We start from the raw sequence: 17,604 nt of genomic DNA on the forward strand, positions 1-17,604 counted from the left end.
GTGATTTAAAAACAAACAACACACCTTAGTAAAAAAGAAGTGGCAACATTGTACAGGAATTAAAGAAAAAAGAAATACAGTGGATATTTTGTATACAAACACTGGAGCCTTGTGGTCTTAACATTGATTTTGAATTTAATGCTTTTTTTATAACCCCATATATCACTACATTTATCTAACTTTTTTATACATAAAGTGACGCATTACTATTTATAGCACTTCTTTTTTACAAAGGTGTGTTGTTTGTTTTTAAATCACCATTTTTTGTCAATGGAGGACACAAATTGTCTGTAATTAAAGGAGGACACAAATTGTCTGTTTTCAATAAAGGTTTTTTAAATAAATACTGTTATCGAGACCCGGAGCACCATCCTTGACAAAGGGCTACGGCCAGAAATGAATTGGAGCGTGCATACCAGCAAGTGGCAACAGGACATTGAGGGAGGCACAGCACAGCAAGAAGCGCTCCCTAGCACAGAGGACAGAGAAAGGAGGCGGCTAGCCGAAGCTCTGCATGGAGGGAGGTAGGCAGAGTCAGGGAAAGCTTAGTTCACTGAGCGGACTAGCTGTAGATGCGGCCGCGGCTCAGCCTAATTAAACACCCGCCACAGCCTCGGAGACCCTGGATACCTTAAGTGAAAGTCCTTTACAAATTCTTTAAGGAGCTTAAACAGTAATAAAAATGTTTTAAACCAACACACACTTTTTTTTTTTTTTTTTACTGGTAATGCATTCACTTTATGCGCTCTGCACTTCATTTTAATTAATTTTTCAAACACAACCTGTAACATTGCACCTAGGAGCTGATTGCTGGTACTTTATCTCCGTCCTGCCGTCCTGTTTATCTCTTATCTCTCTCCAAGGCTTAGTACATAGTTCCCAAAGTAAGCACGTCTACAGTAGTATAGCCATTACTGAATCTGAAACATGTTAAGGAGGTACCAGTGCAACACAATTATTTTCTTTATATCAGTTAGTACAAAGATCTACATACGAAGGGTGTACAATAAGTTTCTGCATGTGTACTGCATGGGTAGACACAATGTGACTGGTTGTGAACTAATCCCTGACTAAAGTTTTTGTGAAATGTCAAGGCATAGAACCGTATATAGGCAGCACTGCACACCAGAAGAAGTCAGCATGTTCACTTCCTTCAAAAGCTCGTTATGGAGCTCAATAGAGGCCACATGAGAGCCATCGTCTTCCAAGACTACAAGAGTGGCTTTTGACTGACTGCAAGCTGCTTTTGGGGAGGAAGCACCATCCCGAACCTCTGTGTTTGAGTGGTTAGAAGAATTTCAGTGCAGAAGACCATTCCTGGAAGACTAGAAGTGTTGCGGCCGATCTGTGTCCGCCATTGCCTTGGACAACGTTGCTGCTGTGTGGACCATAGTTGAGGTGGACACCAGGGTGACAATAGCCCAGTTAGAGAAAGATGCGCAACACATCTGGATCCATCCGCTTTATACTTCAAGAAAAGCTTGGCCTGAGCAAGGTTTCTGCACACTGAGTTCGCCATCAGCCAGAGCCGGCCCTAACCAATATGATGCCCTAGGCAAAATTTTGACTGGTGCCCCCTAGCACCACCGCTGGTTCCGCCTCTGACCTTGCACCTCTTTCCCAGCACCATCACCCCTCACCTATAGCAGTCCTTATTTTGGTGTTTGTACCCCCTATATTTTAAATAGGAACAGTTCGCACATTTGGCGCACAGCCAAAAAAGGGGTGTGTTTTTGCTGGCAAGGAGCATGGCCACACAATAGTAACCCCAATTCCAATTACGCCACACAGTACTGCAACTTTATTCACATTTGATCATGCGATAGTGTCCATAATTCATATTACATCCCACAGCAGTATCACTTTACCTTATAAACGTTACTCCTCACAGTAGAGCCCCTTATTCACATTACATCACACTGAATTGCTCTTTATTCACATTACACCACACTCTATTGCTCTTTATTCACATTAGATGACACAGTAGTGCCCTTTCTATATGCAACGCCACATAGTAGAGCACCTTATACACATAATGCCACACATTAGTAATGCATTTATACACCTAATTCCACACAGTAATGCCCCTTACACATATGAGACACCTTATTAATGTCCTTATAAACATAATGCACCTTACACATTATGACAGCCTTTAGTAATGCCCTTTTACACATAATGTATCTTACACATATGCCGCACATTATTAATACCCTTATACACATAATGACACACATAGTGCCCCCTACACATTTGCTGCACATTATTAGTGCCCCTATACACATAATGACACACATACAGTAGTACCCTGTTACACATATGCCGCACATTATGAATGCCCTTATACACATAACAACACACATAGTGCCCCTTACACATATGTTGCACATTATTAATGCATTTTTACATGAAACACATGATGCTCCTTACACATATTCTGAACACTACTGCACAACCAACCCACTCACATGCACACAGCACTCACACTGCCACTAACACTGTGACCTCTGCCTCTGCTTGGATACAGACGTGTCCTCATAAATCTTGCCTCAATGCTAAAGTCGGGCACACCTTTTTTTATGAAAATGCATCTTATTTGCATTACTATGTTGCTAGGATGCACAAGCAGCTTCTGCTGATTAAAATGATATGCAGCATGTCTATATACTGTGTTAGACTGTGGCTGTATCTGCATATGAAATGCTACACATAGAATATAGGCATGCCGCATATCATTTTAATCAGCAGAAGCTGCTGATGCCTCTAGGCATATCAAATGCCCTAGGCAGTTGCCTAGTTTGCCTATGCCTATGGCCGGCTCTGCCATCAGCTGACTCGAGACCAGAAACAGGCTTGGGTCACTTTGTGCCACAACATGCTAGCCAGGCTTGATGGCAGTAGCTCAAACTCTGGGAGATAATCAGTGGCGATGAATCCTGGATCTACAGTTTCAACCCCAAGACCAGTTGAACAACAACAGTGGGCTCTATAAACCCCAGGTGGAGATGCGCCGCTACAAAAATTTCGATGCGAGCACAGCATGGCCAAACAGATGCTGGCTGTTTTTGTGGCCAAAACTGGTAATGTAGCTACCATACCACTCCTGGCCCCTTGCAACAACTTCATTTTCCCACAAATCAAGTGCAAGAGGCATGGGATTAGTTTTGAGTCACCAGAAGCTGCAGTGGAGACCTTCATCCAGCATGTAGAAGACATACCTGCTCCAGCTGCTTCACCAAGTGGTTTTTGAGTGCTTGCAACTTTGCAAAGACTCCTCTGGCAAATACTTTGAACAAAATGTAATGTTCACTTTGTTTGTAAATATAATACTTTTCTCTGACGTCCTAGTGGATGCTGGGAACTCCGTAAGGACCATGGGGAATAGCGGGCCCCGAAGGAGGCTGGGCACTCCAGAAAGATTTCAGACTACCTGGTGTGCACTGGCTCCTCCCACCACGACCCTCCTCCAAGCCCCAGTTAGAATTCGTGCCCGGCCGAGGTTGGATGCACACTAGGGGCTCTCCTGAGCTCTTAGAAAGAATAGACTTAGGTTTTTTTATTTTCAGTGAGACCTGCTGGCAACAGGCTCACTGCAGCGAGGGACTAAGGGGAGAAGAAGCGAACTCGCCTGCTTGCAGCCGGATTGGGCTTCTTAGGCTACTGGACACCATTAGCTCCAGAGGGATCGACCGCAGGCCCAGTCCTTGGTGTTCGGTCCCGGAGCCGCGCCGCCGTCCCCCTTACAGAGCCAGAAGCAAGAAGATGGTCCGGAAAATCGGCGGCATGAACACTCTGTCTTCACCAAGGTAGCGCACAGCACTGCAGCTGTGCGCCATTGCTCCTCTCACACTTCACACTCCGGTCACTGAGGGTGCAGGGCGCTGGGGGGAGGCGCCCTGAGGCAGCAATAATAACACCTTGGCTGGCTAAAATACCTCAATATATAGCCCCAGAGGCTATATATGAGGTAAATACCCCTGCCAGAATTCCATAAAGAGCGGGAGAATAGGCCGCGAAAAAGGGGCGGAGCCTATCTCCTCAGCACACTGGCGCCATTTTTCCCTCACAGCTCGGCTGGAAGGAAGCTCCCTGGCTCTTCCCTGCAATATACAGTAACAGTAAGAGGGAAAAGAGAGGGGGGGCATTAAATTTGGCAGTATATATACATATATTATATGAAAAGCAGCTATTAGGGACATAACTCAGTTAGTCCCTGTATATATATAGCGCTCTGGTGTGTGCTGGCATACTCTCACTCTGTCCCCCAAAGGGCTTTTTGTGGGTCCTGTCCTCTGTTGAGCATTCCCTGTGTGTGTGGGGTGTGTCGGTACGGCTGTGTCGACATGTTTGATGAGGATAATGAGGTGGAGGCGGAGCAGATGTATTTTGAAGGGACGTCACCCCCTGCGGGGCAGACACCCGAGTGGATGAACTTATGGAAAGAAATGAGTGCACGTATAGATTCTTTACATAAGAAATTTGACGACATGCCAAATGTGGGACAGCCGGGATCTCAGCTCGTGCCTGTCCAGGTGCCTCAGGGGTCGTCAGGGGCTCTAAAACGCCCGCTACCTCAGTTTGCAGACCTGGATGTCGACACGGATACTGATAACAGTGTCGACGACGATGAGTCAAACCTAATGCCTGTCAGGGCCATTCACTGCATGATTGAGGCAATGAAAGAGGTGTTAAACATTTCTGATTTACATCCAGGTACCACAAAAAAGGGTATTATGTTTGGGGAGAAAAAACTACCCGTAGTTTTTCCCCCCATCAGATGAACTAAATGAAGTGTGTGAAGAAGCGTGGCTTTTCCCTGATAAAACATTTGTAATTCCTAAGAAGGTACTAATGGCGTTCCCTTTCCCGCCAGAGGATAGGTCACGTTGGGAAACACCACCTAGGGTGGATAAAGCGCTCACACGTTTGTCAAAAAAGGTGGCACTACCCTCTCAGGATACGGCCGCCCTTAAGGAGCCTGCTGATAGAAAGCAGGACGCAATCCTGAAGTCTGTATACACACACTCAGGCATTATACTTAGACCAGCTATTGCGTCAGCTTGGATGTGCAGTGCTGCCGCTGCATGGTCGGAAAAACTGTCAGAAAATATTGACACATTAGACAGAGACACTATTCTGCTAACGATTGACCATATAAAAGATTCAGTCTTATATATGAGAGATGCACAGAGGGAAATTTGCCGGCTGGCATCTAAAGTAAGTGCATTGTCTATCTCTGCTAGGAGATGCTTATGGACTCGTCAGTGGACGGGAGATGCAGATTCCAAGAGGCACATGGAAGTTTTGCCTTATAAAGGGGAGGAATTATTTGGGGATGGTCTCTCCGACCTAGTTTCCACAGCAACGTCTGGGAAGTCAGCATTTTTACCCCATGTTCCCTCACAGCCTAAGAAGGCGCCATTTTATCAGGTTCAGTCCTTTCGGACCCAGAAAAGCAAGCGTGGAAAAGGAGGGTCTTTTCTGTCTAGAGGCAGAGGTAGGCGAAAAAGGCTGCAACAGACAGCAGGTTCCCAGGAACAAAAGTCCTCCCCCGCTTCCTCTTCCAAGTCCGCCGCATGACGGTGGGGCTCCACAGGTGGAGCCAGGTACGGTGGGGGCCCGCCTCAGAAATTTCAGCGATCAGTGGGCTCGCTCACAGGTGGATCCCTGGATCCTTCAAGTAGTATCTCAGGGATACATGCCGGAATTCGAGGCGGCTCCACCCCACCGGTTCCTAAAATCTGCCTTGCCGATTGCTCCCTCAGACAGGGAGGCGGTGCTAGCGGCAATTCACAAGCTGTATTCCCAGCAGGTGATAATCAAGGTACCCCTACTTCAACAAGGCCGGGGTTACTATTCCACACTATTTGTGGTACCGAAGCCGGACGGTTCGGTGAGACCCATTTTAAATTTGAAATCCTTGAACATGTACATAAAAAAATTCAAGTTCAAGATGGAATCGCTCAGGGCGGTTATTGCAAGCCTGGACGAGGGGGATTACATGGTTTCCCTGGACATCAAGGATGCTTACCTGCATGTCCCCATTTACCATCCTCACCAGGAGTACCTCAGATTTGTGGTACAGGATTGCCATTACCAATTCCAGACGCTGCCGTTTAGACTCTCCACGGCACCAAGGGTATTTACCAAGGTTATGGCGGAAATGATGATACTCCTTCGAAGAAAGGGAGTTTTAATTATCCCGTACTTGGACGATCTCCTAATAAAGGCACGGTCCAAAGAACAGTTGTTGGTGGGAGTAGCACTATCTCAGGAAGTGCTGAACCAGCACGGCTGGATTCTGAATATCCCAAAGTCACAGCTGGTCCCGACGACACGTCTACTGTTCCTGGGGATGATTCTGGACACAGTCCAGAAAAAAGTGTTTCTCCCGGAGGAGAAAGCCAGGGAGTTGTCTTCTCTAGTCAGAGACCTCCTGAAACCAAAACAGGTATCGGTGCATCACTGCACGCGGGTCTTGGGAAAGATGGTAGCTTCTTACGAAGCAATTCCATTCGGCAGGTTCCATGCCAGAATCTTTCAGTGGGACCTGTTGGACAAGTGGTCCGGATCGCATCTTCAGATGCATCGCTTGATAACCCTGTCTGCAAGAACCAGGGTGTCTCTTCTGTGGTGGCTGCAGAGTGCTCATCTTCTGGAGGGTCGCAGATTCGGCATTCAGGACTGGGTCCTGGTGACCACGGATGCCAGCCTGCGAGGCTGGGGGGCAGTCACAAAGGGAAGAAACTTCCAAGGACTATGGACAAGTCAGGAGACTTCCCTTCACATAAATATTCTGGAACTAAGGGCCATCTACAATGCCCTAAGTCAAGCAAAATCCCTGCTCCTACACCAGCCGGTGCTGATCCAGTCAGACAACATCACGGCAGTCGCCCATGTGAATCGACAGGGCGGCACAAGAAGCAGGATGGCAATGACAGAAGCCACAAGAATTCTCAGATGGGCGGAAAATCATGTACTAGCACTGTCAGCAGTGTTCATTCCGGGAGTGGACAACTGGGAAGCAGACTTCCTCAGCAGACACGACCTCCACCCGGGAGAGTGGGGACTTCATCCAGAAGTCTTCCAAATGATTGTACATCAGTGGGGTCGTCCACAGGTGGACATGATGGCGTCCCGCCTAAACAAAAAACTAGAGAGGTATTGCGCCAGGTCAAGAGACCCTCAAGCGATAGCTGTGGATGCTCTGGTGACACCGTGGGTGTACCAGTCAGTTTATGTGTTCCCTCCGCTGCCTCTCATACCAAAGGTATTGAGAATAATAAGAAAGCGAGGAGTAAACACAATTCTCGTGGTTCCGGATTGGCCAAGAAGAACATGGTACCCGGAACTTCAAGAGATGATCTCAGAGGACCCGTGGCCTCTGCCGCTAAGACAAGACCTGCTACAGCAGGGGCCCTGTCTGTTCCAAGACTTACCGCGGCTGCGTTTGACGGCATGGCGGTTGAACGCCGGATCCTGAAAGAAAAGGGCATTCCGGAGGAAGTCATTCCTACGCTTATAAAGCCAGGAAAGAGGTTACAGCAAATCATTATCACCGCATATGGCGGAAATATGTTGCATGGTGTGAGGCCGAAAAGGCCCCAACTGAGGAATTTCAACTAGGTCGATTTCTGCATTTCCTGCAAGCAGGAGTGAATATGGGCCTAAAACTGGGTTCCATTAAGGTACAGATCTCGGCTCTATCGATTTTCTTTCAGAAAGAACTAGCTTCAGTACCTGAAGTTCAGACATTTGTAAAGGGAGTGCTGCATATTCAGCCCCCATATGTGCCTCCTGTGGCACCTTGGGATCTCAACGTGGCGTTGAGTTTCTTAAAATCACATTGGTTTGAACCACTAAAAACCGTGGATCTGAAATATCTCACGTGGAAGGTGGTCATGTTATTGGCCTTGGCTTATCTGATTTTCCATATGGATAGGGCAGAATTGAGGACTCGTCCCCAGTTTCTCCCTAAGGTGGTGTCAGCGTTTCATTTGAACCAGCCTATTGTGGTGCCTGCGGCCACTAGGGACTTGGAGGACTCCAAGTTGTTAGACGTGGTCAGGGCCCTGAAAATATATGTTTCCAGGACGGCTGGAGTCAGAAAATCTGACTCGCTGTTTATCCTATATGCACCCAACAAGCTGGGTGCTCCTGCTTCTAAGCAGACTATTGCTCGTTGGATTTGTAGTACAATTCAACTTGCACATTCTGTGGCAGGCCTGCCACAGCCAAAATCTGTCAATGCCCATTCCACAAGGAAGGTGGGCTCATCTTGGGCGGCTGCCCGAGGGGTCTCGGCTTTACAACTTTGCCGAGCTGCTACTTGGTCAGGGGCAAACACGTTTGCAAAATTCTATAAATTTGATACCCTGGCTGAGGAGGACCTGGAGTTCTCTCATTCGGTGTTGCAGAGTCATCCGCACTCTCCCGCCCGTTTGGGAGCTTTGGTATAATCCCCATGGTCCTTACGGAGTTCCCAGCATCCACTAGGACGTCAGAGAAAATAAGAATTTACTCACCGGTAATTCTATTTCTCGTAGTCCGTAGTGGATGCTGGGCGCCCATCCCAAGTGCGGTTTATCTGCAATACTTGTACATAGTTATTGTTAACTAAATCGGGTTATTGTTGAGCCATCTGTTGAGAGGCTCAGTTGTTTCATACTGTTAACTGGGTTTCATATCACGAGTTGTACGGTGTGATTGGTGTGGCTGGTATGAGTCTTACCCGGGATTCAAAATCCTTCCTTATCGTGTACGCTCGTCCGGGCACAGTATCCTGACTGAGGCTTGGAGGAGGGTCGTGGTGGGAGGAGCCAGTGCACACCAGGTAGTCTGAAATCTTTCTGGAGTGCCCAGCCTCCTTCGGGGCCCGCTATTCCCCATGGTCCTTACGGAGTTCCCAGCATCCACTACGGACTACGAGAAATAGAATTACCGGTGAGTAAATTCTTATTTTTGTGCATCTGGAAATGTATTACACACCCTTGGTATAAGATTCAGGTCTAACTCCAAAATGGAGTTCTCTTCTGCTGGATGATAATTGATCTTATCTGGTCATTTGTCTTCCCTGTAAAGATTTTACATTCTCTCATAAGGTTTTAAGTTACATCTTAAAACAAACCATAGGACATTTTTTTGGAAAAGTGATATTGTAAGTGTGGCTGTAAAAGAATGCAGTGGAGGTCCAATAAATACCTAAGCAGTTAATCTCCGATTATGTTGCTTCCTTGCGTAATTTTTCAAGATAACATTTACACGTAATCATTGCTAAGACATTTCCTGCACAATGACAAAGTAATATTGGCAAAAATAAAAGAATTGTTATCTCAAAAGAATCTCAAAGTCATTTTTCCACCCCTGCTGCCACTTTTGGGCTGAATGACAGTAGATTGTTGTCAGTTTTATATTTACATTTCACGTAATAACAAATAGCTGCTCTGAGCACACGGCTTTCATCCTGCCTAGCCATTAGCAGAAATCATTAAATTTGAAATATTTGCCTATTAAATGTAAGAACCATTCCAGATGTTGTCAGAATAGGAGTCAGACAAAATGGTATTCTATTTATTTGTGAGGAGACCATGATTAAATTGCCTAATGTGTACTTGAAAGAGGATCCAAACGGAAGTATAAGAAGAATTACGGCAACCAGGTGACTCTCATGTGTGTGTAACCACTAGGAATCATTCGCTTTCCTTAATTGACGTCAACATTATGACTTTCAATAAATCACTCCTAAACCCTCTGAATGCCCAGTGGCTTCTGGAAAAGTATGCAATTGGGAGGTGAGTAGTACAGTGTATAGTCATTCATATCAGATTTAATACACTTTTTCCCTGCGACCCCCCCCCCCCCCCCCCCCTCAAATCTCTCCTTCCTGGGAAGATTTTCCCAAGGGTGCCATCACTGGGAGACAAGAAGAATTACCACATTTTAAAAATGACTGTGCCTCTAAATACTATGTTGTGGTGCTAAATGTCACATCTACATGGGTGTTTTCCTGTAGTCAACCAGACTAGGGCCCAGATTTATCAAGTCTTGGAGAGTGATAAATTGCACGATGATAAAGTACCACCAGCCAACCAGCTTCTAACTGTTATGTTACAGGCTGTGTTTGAAAAATGACAGTTAGGGGCTGATTGGTTGGTACTTTAATGGCATGCAATTTATCACTCTCTAAGGCTTGATAAATCTGGGCCTAGATCCTTCAGTGCTTCCTCCCTGCCAGCTAGGGAGGCCAATCCCGGGATCGGGATCGGCGGGATCCCGGGATTTGGGCCCAAAAATGCCGGGATTTGAATCCCGGGATTGGAGCCTCCAATCCCGGGATTCAAGGGATTACAGTGCGCATGTGCGAGAGGGTTGGAAGCGGCGCGGGAGGGCGGGTGGGTGTAAGTAATAACACTTACTATCAGGCGGCCGCGGCAGCCATGGACACCCTGAACACAGCGGCAATTCAAATGAAGTGCCGGCCGCCAGCCAATCAGGGAAGCTGCCGCAGCAGCGGCAGCCAATCAGGAGCGACTGCTGCGGCAGCTTCCCTGATTGGCTGCCGGTCCGCCAGCTCTGGTTGGCCGGCGGCCGGCGCTTCATTTGAAATGCCGCCACGTTCAGTGTGTCCATGGCGGCCGCCGCCGCCCGCCTAATAGTAAGTGTTATTACTTACAGCCTCCATCCCTCCCTCCAGCGCCGCTACCAACCCTCCCGCACCACTACCTACACCCACCCTCCCGCACCGCTACCTACCCCCATAGGTGTGCGCAGACACAGACAGACGGGTGCCGCTCCGGACTCCCCCCCCCCCCCCCCCCCCCCCTCCCCCCCCCTCCCCCCCCTCCACGGCACGGCATTATAGTGTTCTATCACCTCCCCTGTCCTGGACATAGACTGCTTACCTGGGTAGCGATGACCTTCAAACCTTTAACACAGAATGAAAGTGAATAGACTTGTGCACACACACTTAATTATACCCCTTTTACACTCGCAGAAAAATCCCGGGATATTGCACGTGAACGCGCATCATCCCGGGATTTTTCTCAGTGTGAATGGGTACAGGGACAATTTCCCGGGACGAGCATCCCGGGATTTCATCCCAGGTCTCGACCAGGGTTGAACCCGGGACCGTCCCGGAAAGCTGGCAGTGTAAATGGGTATACCGGGTCAAGGCGACCCGGCACCCGTTCTCTTCATAGGAGGAGGCGGTGCTTGGAGAAGATTATCTCCAAGCACCGCCTCTGGGAGACTCAGCGGTGACGTCACTGACCCGGCAATATGCCGGGTCAGCCCGCTAATGTGAAAGGGTCATTCCCGGGAATGTGTCCCGGCAAATATACCGGGACACATTCCCGGGAATGAACTTTGCTGCGAGTGTAAAAGGGGTATTATTGTCAATGTCATTTTATGATCACTTCAAAGTTGTCTGCAGTTTTCACAAAGGCTAATTTTAAATACCTGCTGCAAAAGAATTCCTTTGAATGATCGGTTAAAAGTAGATACAAGATTTTGCTTCAACTTTTAACAGATGTTCTTTAGTCGAGAGTGCAAAGCCTAATCCTGCAGGATCTAATCTGTTTCCGCCACTTTTTGTTTTTCAGACTGGAAGGTGACTGAGGAGTATATATGGGATGTAGTTATATGACCTACAATCCCGCACCCTCACAATCCCGATGGTTGGCAAGCCGACCAACAGGGACTACTCCCACTCTTGGGTGTCCACGACATAGAGTGGGAATAGAACCCGTGACGACCGCAGGTCGCTATCGAGCCTGCAAGGGGCTTGTTTCACTCGTCCCCTCGGCAGAGGTATACTGACCGACAGTCATGCATACCACACCCATATATATATATATATATATTTCCAGTATATGCCGGCACTCAAATCACAGCAGCTTGCTCTGGTGCCAGTTAAAGCAAAGAAATAGCAATCCAATTGAAAACGGCACTACGGTTTTCCTGTCTCTGAGTGCCGTTTTCAATTGGATTGCTATATATATATATATATATATATATATATATAGTATAGGAGTCACCTATGGAAGCACAAGCTTGCTCAGTTGGTATAGACAAAAGTTACATAAGTCGATGCAGCTGAACCTGTCTGTGTTTACTAGGGAGATCCTGCATAGCAGCAGCTGCAGGTGAGGCTAGAAATGGAAAATAATTGTTATCAGTACTTCATAAAATTTTAACATTTTTCCTCATGATAGGAATGTGTGGAGAACCACCGGCACGTCCAAATATTGTGGTCATGTCAGCAACAGTGATGATTAAATACAAAATAATAATAATAATAATGATAATAATAATAATAATAATAAGATTAATCTGCACTTACATTCGCTCTAACTGCTTTAGGTCTTGAAATGCGCCTCGCTCTATGATACTGATTTGGTTGTCTTCCAAGTGCCTAAAAACAAAAAGAATTTCAGTTACCTAGTGACAAAGTATTAAAAACATGCACAAAAAATAGGAATTTAATACCTACCGGTAATTCCTTTTCTCCTAGTCCGTAGTGGATACTGGGGTCTTGTACTTTAGTACCATGGGGTACAGATTGGGTCTACTGGAGCCTGGCACTTTAAAACTTTTAGTGTGTGTATACGTGTGTGTTGGCTCCTCCCCTCTATGTCCCTCCTACTAGACTCAGTCTAGGAAAACTGTGCCCAAGCAGACGGACATAATATGAGAGAAGAACAATACAACAGCGGTGAGGCAATAAGCCAACACACAACCATAAACGAAAGGAGGGCGCTAACCAGAACAGAGGATAGCAACACCAACCTAACCTGGATAGCACGGCTATCCCAACCACATAATGGGACCGCAACATCGATCCAACCAAATACTTACACACGGAAGCAGGAACGAAGCACTGAGGCAGGCGACCAGTATCCACTACGGACTACGAGAAAAGGAATTACCGGTAGGTATTAAATTCCTAGATTCTCTTACGTCCTAGTGGATACTGGGGTCTTGTACTTTAGTACCATGGGGAAGTCCCAAAGCTCCCAAACGGGTGTAAAACCCCTGTAAAACCGCCTTACCAAACTGAAGGTCATCCTTGGCAAAGGTATCGAACCTACAGAATTTCACAAAAGTGTTCGAACCAGACAAAGTAGCAGCTCGGCACAACTGTAGGGCCGACACAGCCGCCCAGGAGGACCCCACCGGCTTTGTCGTGATGACGGGCCGTCCTTTTGACATAAATCTTCACAGCCCTGACCACATCAATGGTCTTAGGGCCAACGGAAGCGTCAGATAACACCAGAACCACAATCGGCTGATTCACATAAAAAGCCGACACCACCTTAGGCAAAAGTTGAGGACGGGTCCTCAGTTCCGCCTTGTCTTCATGAAAAATCGATAAAAGGTCTCTAACAGGATAAGACCCCTAATTCTGAGACCCGCCTGGCAGACGCCAAAGCCAATAACATCACCGTCTTCCAGGTGAGAAATTTCAACTCCATCCTATGTAAGGGTTCAAACCAGTATGATTGGAGAAAGGACAGAACCACATTGGAGGTCCCACGGAGCCGTGGGAGGTACAAAGGGTGGTTTCATGTGAGAAACTCCCTTTAGGAAAGTGTGTACTTCTGGCAACAGGGCAAGTTGTTTTTGAAAGAGAATAGAGAGCGCCGAAAGCTAAACTTTGATGGAGCCTAAATGTAAGCCCATATCCACCCCCGCTTGCAGGAAAAGTAGAAAACGACCAACTCTAAATTCCACGGTAGAAACCATTCTACTTTCACACCAGGAAACATACTTTTACCAGATACAATGATAATGGTTTGACGTCACCATCTTCCTGGCCTGGACCATGGTGGAAGACCCTTTCTTGCTAGAATCTCACTCTCAATTTGTAAGCCATCAAACGTAACCGCTGTAAGTCTGGATAGACGTACGGGCCTTGCTAAAGAGCATCTTGAAGCGGCAGAGGCCAGGGATCCTCCAGAGACATGGTCAGGAGGTCCGAGTACCACTCCCGTCGAGGCCAATCCGGGGCAATTAGAATTGCCTGAACGCTTTCCCTTCTTAGCATCCTTGGGATCAGAGGCAGAGGAGGGAACAGGTATACAAACTAGTACATCCACGGTGTCATCAGCACGTCCACTGCTACAGCCTGCGGATCCCTCGTTCTGGAACAGTAATGGCATAGCTTCTTGTTGAGATGAGAAGCCATCTGCTCTATCTGTGGACAGCTCCACCTGTGATTTATCCGTTGAAATACCTCCAGATGGAGGTAGTGTCTGCTGAGGAAGTCTGCTTCCCAGTTGTCCACGTCTGGAATGAATATGGCGAAAAATGCCCATTGAGTTGGCCTCCGCCCAGTGGAGGATTCTTGACACCTCTCGCATCGCCACTCTGCTTCTTGTTCCCCCTTGTCAGTTTATGTACGCCACTACCGTGGCGTTGTCCAGCTGAACCTGGATCGCCCCATCCATCAAAAGATGAGAAGCCTGCAGAAGGGCATTTTAAATTGCCCTGAGTTCCAGGATGTTTATCGGCAGAGCCGATTCTTGCCTTGACCATATCCTCTGGAACTGGACCCCTTGGGTCACAGCCCCATAACCCCGAAGGCTGCATCCGTTGTCCGTAGAATCCACGAGTGGATATTGAAACTCCTGCCCTCTACCAGGTGAGGCACTTGTAGCCACCATAAGAGAGAAATCCGGGCTTCCGGAGACAATGTCACTTCCCAATGCATGTGAAGGTGAGAAACCTACCATTTGTCCAGTAGATCCAGTTGAAATGGCCGGGCATGGAATCTGCTGTATTGGATTGCCTCATAAGCAGCTACCATCTTGCCCAGTAAGAGGATGCAAAGATGTATGGACACCTTGCGAGGACTGAGGACCGAGCGGACCATAGCCTGGATAGCCAAGGCCTTGTCCATCGGAAGAAACACCTTTTGAGACACTGTATCCAGTATCATTCCCAAGAACTGAAGATGCTGGGTCGGCTCCAGATTTCTGGAAATTTAGGATGCACCCATGATACGAGAGTAGGTGAGTAGTCCGATCGATGCTGTGTAGCCTTTATTAGGAGATCGTCCAAATAGGGAACTATGTTTACTCCCATCATGCACAGTTACAGCATCATCTCCGCCATAACCTTGGTGAAGACCCTTGGAGCTGTGGATAATCTGAAGGGTCATCCAATATGGTGAACCTGAGGTAAGCCTGATGAGGAAACCACATGGGAATGTGAAGGTAAGCATCCTTGACATCCAGAAACACCAGGAACTCCCCCTCCTCCAGAGCGGACACCACCGCCCTCAGGGACTCCATCTTGAATTTGAACACACACAGATACCGGTTGAGAGACTTCAGGTTCAAGATGGGGCGCACCGAACCGTCTGATTTGGGAATAACAAAAAGACTGGAGTAAAAACCCCTGTTGCGTAACGGAGGAGGCACAGGAACTACCACCCCTGTCTGCAAAATCTTTTGAATAGCCTCTTGCAAGGTAACTTTTGCTGCGGGTAAAGTTGGTAAGCCCGACTTGAAAGACCTGTGAGGAGGTAGTGTTTGGAATTCCAGCCGGTATCCGTGGGAAGAGGTCCCTCACCCAAGGATCCCGGCAGGACTTCGCCCACACATGGGTGAAGTGTTGAAGGCGAGCACCTACCTGAAAGTCGCCTTGTCGCTGGTGTCAACAATCACGTGGAGGGTTTAGCGGAAGGGGATCTGGTGGTCTGGTCCAGGGAGACAGCAGGTGCAGGTTTACGGGACTTACCACGAGATCCTCTGGAGGTGGTGGAAACCCCTCGGCCCCTGCCTCTGTACCTTGCCACACGAAAGGACTGTAAGGAGGGTCCGGTGTAAGAACGTCTAGCAGGTGGCGCAGTGCAGATAGGTAGACTTACCCGCCGTTGCTTGAGAGATCAACTCATCTCCAAACAAGGCATCACCTGTAAAGGGAAGATTTTCTACACCCTTTTTGGAATCAGTGTCCACTGCCCATTGACGTAACCACAGAGCTCTGCGTGCAGAGACCGCCATAGCAGTAGTGCGCCCATTAATCTTGCACAACTCCATTATAGCCTCGCTCATAAAATTTGCAGCATCCTGTATATGTTGCAGCAGGGTAACAACCACATCCCGGGGCAGAGCGTCTAAACCATCAATAACATTATCAGACCACTTTACCACAGCCCTGGAGTTCCACCCGCAAACTATTGTGAGGCGCTGTGCTGCGCCTGCTGCCGTATAAATGGCCTTGAGTATTGTCTTAATTTTATACCCAGCAGGCTCTTTCAGGGATACAGCCCCAGGGACAGGCAGTACCAATTTTTTTTGACAGTCTGGATACAGATGTATCGACCTACGGGGGTTTTTCCAGACCTTCCTATCCTCAGCTGGAAGGGGAAAGGTAGATAAAAACCTCTGAGGAATTAATTTTTTTTATCAGGGTTTAACCAAGCCTCCTTGGCCAGGGAGTTTAACTCCTTAGACACCGGAAAGGTAGCTGAACTCTTGGGTCTTACATTAAAGTATAACTCTTCATCTGGTTCCGCCTCTGGGTCCAGTATGTGAAGGACCTATCTTATGGCAAAAATGAGGGCCTCCACCACAGGGGACAGAGAGCTGTCCTCGTCCATGTCATCACCATCCACATTTGGCTTATCAGAATCGGACTGTAAAGGGCCCCACACAATAGGACAATTTTTACACGATTTCATACAATTCCGATATATCCGTCTGATATATTGTATGAAATTGAGTACAATCGTATGTGTTTTAGATCGTATCCAATCTGATGCGCGCCCCCGTGGCTGTCAGATAGGATCCCCTAGGTCGTTGGTGCTGCACTAATGATATATTGGAATTGGATGAAAAAAGTGTGTTTTTTGTGCATGTGATATATCGCATGCGCTGTATCACAGGGAAGTTTGACTGGCATTCTCAGGACACTCCCATCCCCCGTAGCCCTCTATCCAGCCCATCAGATATATCTCATGGTACAATTGTATGCCGTACGATATATTGCATGCGATGTATAGCGGCTTCATCAATTGCATGCGATATATCTTATGAAAATATAGCACAAATGTACCAAATCGTATGCACTCACTCCCGGGAAGGTCCCGGGGGAGTTCAAGGGAAATTACATCCGACTTCAGCCTCAGATATATCGTTGTAGTGTATGGGGCCCTTAAAACCTGTGGTAGTGAGCGTTTGTGTGAAGCCACTAGAGGGGGCTGCGAAGCCTTCCTGGAATCTGCTGCCGTAGCTACACAAGAGTGTTTTAATACCTGTCTCTCCCTTTTAGCTACAGCTTAAGGCTGTCCAACCAGTCAGGTGCCTGTGAGCAGGGCCCTTGAGGAGACCAGGAACATTGCTCACACATGAGTGACCCCGCAGAAGATGAAGTAGAATTACAAGCAGCACAGAAAACCAAGTCTTCAGACATTGGGGGTAATTCCAAGTTGATCGCAGCAGGATTTTTGTTAGCAATTGGGCAAAACCATGTGCACTGCAGGGGAGGCAGATATAACATGTGCAGAGAGAGATAGATTTGGGTGTGGTGTGTTCAATCTGCAATCTAATTTGCAGTGTAAAAATAAAGCAGCCAGTATTTACACTGCACAGAAATAAA

At 47.4% G+C, this 17,604-nt stretch overlaps 1 protein-coding gene across 2 annotated transcripts in view; it reads right to left on the bottom strand.

Moving 5' to 3' along the window:
* The window catches only part of SLIT3 (slit guidance ligand 3), a 1,129,203-nt gene that overhangs the window by 947,724 nt on the left and 163,875 nt on the right, over positions 1-17,604 (bottom strand). For both annotated transcript variants that reach the window (XM_063928289.1, XM_063928288.1), the window contains exon 3: positions 12,341-12,412. In XM_063928289.1, the coding sequence (XP_063784359.1) occupies positions 12,341-12,412 (72 nt within the window). The remainder of the gene's footprint in view (positions 1-12,340; positions 12,413-17,604) is intronic.

Source organism: Pseudophryne corroboree, chromosome 6 (assembly GCF_028390025.1).
Source record: "Pseudophryne corroboree isolate aPseCor3 chromosome 6, aPseCor3.hap2, whole genome shotgun sequence".
In the NCBI taxonomy this organism is placed as follows: domain Eukaryota; kingdom Metazoa; phylum Chordata; class Amphibia; order Anura; family Myobatrachidae; genus Pseudophryne; species Pseudophryne corroboree.